The sequence below is a fragment of the Atractosteus spatula genome, chromosome 6, assembly GCF_055471065.1.
Source record: "Atractosteus spatula isolate fAtrSpa1 chromosome 6, fAtrSpa1.hap1, whole genome shotgun sequence".
Classification (NCBI taxonomy): domain Eukaryota; kingdom Metazoa; phylum Chordata; class Actinopteri; order Semionotiformes; family Lepisosteidae; genus Atractosteus; species Atractosteus spatula.
Window position 1 is genome coordinate 26,570,790 of NC_142711.1, and position 5,650 is coordinate 26,576,439.

A 5,650-nucleotide genomic window follows, 5' to 3' on the forward strand; every position below is an offset into this window, starting at 1 on the left:
AAATGTTATCTTCGATATGTTAGACTACATGGTATTATTTTCCAATAATGGCCACAAATACTACAGAACAGTAAGGTTGTAAGGTTGCACAACTGAATCCTTACTGCATTTCCTCTGAGCTCTGTCACTGAACACGTAGAAGCCCTGACCGGAACCCAAGTCTACAGACCTGTCCTTGTCACTGACCATGACCATAATCTTAACCCTTTACATGTGATCAGAGCTCTGAGGAACCTCAGGTTTTTCAGTAGGATTTAAGGCCATGATTATAAGGTGTGGCCTACTTTATTTATAGATTTTAGACACAATATTTAAAATCTGTTATCAGAATTGTCTTACATAGGAAACCCTTAGTGTATATACTTATACTGTATTATCATACCGTGGTTAAGAGAGAAAGAGAAAAGGATGTTTAAAAAATTGAATTCCCGAATCTGCAGTGACAAATATAAAGAATATTTTGAGGGGCACTGAATAGTATTTTTTTCTCCATTGTCTCCTTTGCATGTTTTTGTCTGTATTAATAGGACTGAATCCCATGTGGAATGAGAGTTTCAGTTTTAAGGTTTGCGTCCCAGAATTGGCTCTATTGCGCTTTGTGGTGGAGGATCATGATGTTGCTTCTCACAATGACTTCATCGGGCAGTATACTCTGCCTTTCACCAGTCTACAGAATGGTAAGAGCTTTTGTGGCGATGAACTGCGTTAAAGCTTCTGGACAAAGATGTTTGTGTACATAGCAATGTTTCTCTACTACAATCAGTAACATTTTATGGAATGGACTGATTGGAAAAAAAGGGTCTGAGTTCTGATTAAAGAGTAATTGTGAGGAGCGGTTATGACATAATTATGACAAAGTTCTAATTTAAATTTGGGAGGAAGGTTAGACCCAGATCTCACACTTCTGCTTGCCTGCATATATAAGTCTCATACCCAGGAATACCTGTAGCACATATCTTTCATACCCTTCCCACCACCCGATCTACACCCCTACAGCAATTCCCTGCCTCAATCCTTGCAAAACCGAGGGGGGTCTGGGCAGTCTTGCAATGCCAGGCAAGCTACTCTAAATCCACTCTGTATATCTCATCTCTATCTCAGACTTATGAAGATCCAAACAAACTACTGAATTCAATTTTATGTCAAGAAGTTCAAAGCAACATCTAAATAACATCAATCTTAGATTCAATCAAAATGGCGTTGATATTTGCAAGAATATCTAGAATTGCATCTAGAGAAACTTTTACATCTGCATTTAAACCTCAACAAGTACATAAACAGACAGTGATGAGAAAAAAGAAAGTACACCCCCTTACAATTCTGTGGTTTTACATATTAAGCCATATCTGACCTTCATCTAGTCCTCACAGTCCTACCAGTAGATAAACCTAACCTCATTTGACAGATAAATCACACACTGTGTCATTATTTCTTATATAAAACATCCATCAACATTCAGTAAACTTCCAGACTTCCTATAAATGTATGTATTTAAATGTATTAGAAAAATCCCAAATGTTGAAAATCTGCAAAGAATATATTACACTGCTGTCTGAACAGGGAAAGACTTCAAATTCACCGAAACTGCAGACTTCAGGAAGTCCATCTACCTTCTTGGTTTGTTTTTAAAAAAAGTATTACCAATGTTACAAGCAGTGTATGTATTACAGTGTGTTGAATCAGAAAGATCTCAGTAATCTTTCTTTCTCCTCAGGTTATCGACATGTTCCTCTGCTGAAAAAGAATGGAAACCTTATCTCTTCTTCCTCACTCTTTGTTCACATCATGGTCATGGATTCTCAATAGATACAGCCTCAAGCAAAGCAACTCAAAGCCCAAAGTGCTGAAGTGCTAGAGTCCCTATTTTACATGCAAAAGACCTTCAGCTATTTTACTGTTTTGATATCATGTCAGTTGTCATTTTTTTTCTGGATTATTTTGATATCTGGATACAAACAACAGAAAAGAGTTGTGTATGTATATGTCAATATTCTTTTTTTAACTTCTTGTTTTATAATCGCATAATAAGACATTTTAACATATCCTTTTTATGTTTTATCCTTTTTAATGTTTGAATGGTTTGCATAACAGATAAAAATAATTGGTTTCAAAGGGTTTAGAGGAATTGCGAAATGTTGCATGTGAGACTGGGGTTGTGAACGAGCACGAGTTTTTTTCTGGTATTTTTCTTGTTCTGGATTTAACAAACCCAACATTCTGTAATATATATTGTGTTTCTCCAACATGACCCCTTTTCTGAAAACCTCCTTTAAGATTTTAAGGCTTTATCTTGATCAGAATCATTTTTGGCATTTTCCTATGTCTCCATTTAATATTCTGTTAAAATATGTTGTTTTAATTTTTTACACAAGATATTGAAGATTTTTAATTTGGTTTTGAACTGTAAAAGTAGCACATGGGGCTTGAAAACTTTTCATAATGTTTTTAGATGTCATTTATAACAGCAACATCAGTGAGTTTCTCGAATAGCATACTAGGTAAAATTAAGCAACTTAGGACCTGCAAACAGAAATGTTATGTTACAGAAAGCTAATTTGTGCTTCAAAGAAATCGTGGTTGACAATAACTTGTAGTTTGCCATTTTTTTATATTACATTTATTCAGAATGCAGATATTGAAGTTTTGTGACTTTCAAGTGATAAAGTGCAGTTATATTTTACTAAATGGCTACAACTACAATTTTTAACTATTAAATTAGTGTAAAATATAGAAGGGGTTTATACCAGTTATTGTGAGCCTCTACTTTTAAAATGTTGTTCATAATGAAATTTCATTCATTTATTTTCTTTCATAAGAGGGAGTATCAAAATTATTTATTCTATAATATGATTATGTTTGTCTTTACAAAAATAGTTATCAAGATCTGACATGGAATGCTGACATGCAGAAGTGGTGCTAGAGAAGACTCTATCTACACTACATGGCTTTAAATAGTCACTGAGCACAGGCTTGTGACATCTTATTTAATCAATAAAATTATTCAGGGCTCATCTGGGATGATGAAACAAACAATGCTCTTGCTCTCCAGGACCAAGGGTACAGATCTTCGCAATATCCTATCTCTGGTTAGTTTTTTTTTCTAGTTTTGCTTATTCTTAGTAGTACAGATGAATTCTTTAGAAATGACAGAAGTTGTGCAAAAAAAAATGAACACTTAATTGATGCATCCATGTTTGATTTTTAAGTTCACTGCTGTAAATTATGCTGAGAAGCCACAGCTATTTGACTGATATGGCATTTTCTGTGTTCTTACAGTGTTTTGAGGCAGAACTGCTGAAAGCCTTTGTGTAACAGTCATGCTTTGAATATACATTAAATCTGGTAACTTAATATGCTTGAGCACAGACAGGGATACACATTATGCAAAGAATTACGCTCAACTGAAAGGTGTATGTATGTTCCACTTATTGTCCTTTTCTTTGTAACATCTACATTCTGTCCTGTATAAACACTTCACTTATAAACACTACTAAGCAATAAAGAAAAACCAAACAGCACATTTTATGTTCAGAGATGGTTTAGCACCTACAGGTACCTCTCAGGTTGATAAACTAGGCAATACATTATTCAAGTGATGTACCACCTTTTGTAAAAGATGAGAATAAATGGAAATATTATAAATAGTGGTATTTAATTTTGTGTGAACTCGGGGGTTGAATTTGGGTGGAAAGGAGTGTTCCTTGCTTTTTTACTCATTTTATTGTGTATTTTTTAATAAGTGGGGTCAGCCCAATGTACAGTACTGTATCACAACCTTTGTACAGCATATCTTTTAACAATGAAGCAGTGAAGAGAAGAGAATTAGGGAAGAAAATTCTTAAGATATTGCCAGGGACTTACAATGATAAGTTAACTGACACCCTCATTATGAACAGAGTTAATGTAAAGGAATGTCTTAAAGGGACAGAATAGGGGAAAAATAAATTCATTCAGTATTATAACAGCAAAGAACAGTAAAGGTAGAAGTTAAATGTATCCAGAATAATTGTGCAAAAGTTCTAGAAATGAAATAGAATTGTCTGCACTAATAAAATAATATTTCACTCAAATATTTGTAAGTTAAACAGTTATCCAGGTTCTGATTGTATTCTACTTACGAAAACAACAGATGCTTTCCATAGGCAATTAACACAACAAAATATGGATATTACCCTTGAAGTGGCAAATGTGGTGCTTGTCCTTTAAAACAGTAAACCAAGTAATTATAAACCAACAGCTCTTTAATGATATCAGTAATTTTTTTTTAATTTTAGAGAATTGAAATCAAGTGATGTTAGTTAAAAAAATGTACAAATAAAACCTCATTTATAATACTGTGTACAATTGTGGTCACTATGTTACAAGAAAACTACCACTGCTCTGGATTCTGTCCAGACAAGAGGGACATGTCCTACACCGACAGGCTGGAAGAACAGAACTAACAATAAAGATCTTTATTGTTTTAATAGAATCTCTGCTTCACACTAAATGTCTTGAAACTGTTCTGCTCTGTACCGATTCCATATTCCACCCTGTTCCATTCTGAGCACTGTTTCATTCATTCATGGCCTGCTTTCCTGAATGTGTATACATTTGTTTTGGACTGTTTTATACTTTTCAAAATACACATCAAATTGTGATTAGAGTTCACTGATTTATTTCCATAATTGTGATACAGAGTTCCCCCAATCTTGGTTGTTCAAAAGATAATATCAATATACTGTACTGTAAGTTGCTCTGATAACCTAAGAAAGCCATTTTAGCCAGCTAGTGCTTCTCCTGTAACACCTTTCTGTCATCTTGGTTATGTTCTTGTGCCTTAATGCTCTCCACCCAACTCTCTGTAATTCTGTAATGAGGAAATGAATTGCCTTGCACTTTGAAGTAATATAGGTATATCACTATGTTGGAGCACAATCTCCTGCCCACTGCTGAGCTCTATGATGGCATCAACTTCAACACCAATGCTCATGAAATATTAGTAAGTTGAGCTGTCTTAGACTGTGAAGGTCTTCCATGCCTCACAAATCATCCCTCTTTTAAACGTACTAAGGTCTCTTCTTGTAGCCATTCTAGCCATAATTATAGTCAACCAGGTTTATCCTACATTTTTAGACATGACCCTGAACATGCAGGGATGTTATTTGCTTAATTAATGTGTGGAAGCCCATGCTTTCTATGTACTTGAGTCGCTCATTTACTCACGCGTTTCCATTTTTTTGTCCAGTACCTGTATCTGCCATGCATATTTTCTTTGGTTTCCCTTGCCTTTCATTCTAATATAAATATTTTTGTCTGTGAATCCAAGCAATCTACAATATACAATCCATGTAGTAAAATCATATACCATTCCTTAATAGCAACAAGTCCATGACTATTAGTGGTTAGTAAGTTGTAGTAAGCATGTCATTATCCAGGTGTTGGGTGGGCAGTTCAACTTTGTAATTGTCTGCAATGGTGCAGAGATGATCAGTGATATGATTCTACTCATTGGTTTAATAATAATAATGATAATAATTATTAATAATAATAATCATTTGTTGTTACTCTTTCTGGCCAAAAGATGCATGTGAAGTAAAAGACAAATGCAGGAAAAATGACACATATAAATCTTGGATGTCATAACAAGTTCCAAAGCAGAGGGGAAACA

At 34.5% G+C, this 5,650-nt stretch overlaps 1 protein-coding gene across 2 annotated transcripts in view; it reads left to right on the plus strand.

The window, feature by feature from the left end:
* The window catches only part of plcd1a (phospholipase C, delta 1a), a 46,823-nt gene extending 43,181 nt beyond the window's left edge, over positions 1–3,642 (plus strand). For both annotated transcript variants that reach the window (XM_088918068.1, XM_088918067.1), the window contains exons 14-15: positions 528–677; positions 1,715–3,642. In XM_088918068.1, the coding sequence (XP_088774194.1) occupies positions 528–677; positions 1,715–1,806 (242 nt within the window). In that variant the 3' untranslated portion in view covers positions 1,807–3,642. The remainder of the gene's footprint in view (positions 1–527; positions 678–1,714) is intronic.
* Positions 3,643–5,650: the final 2,008 nt, after the last annotated feature.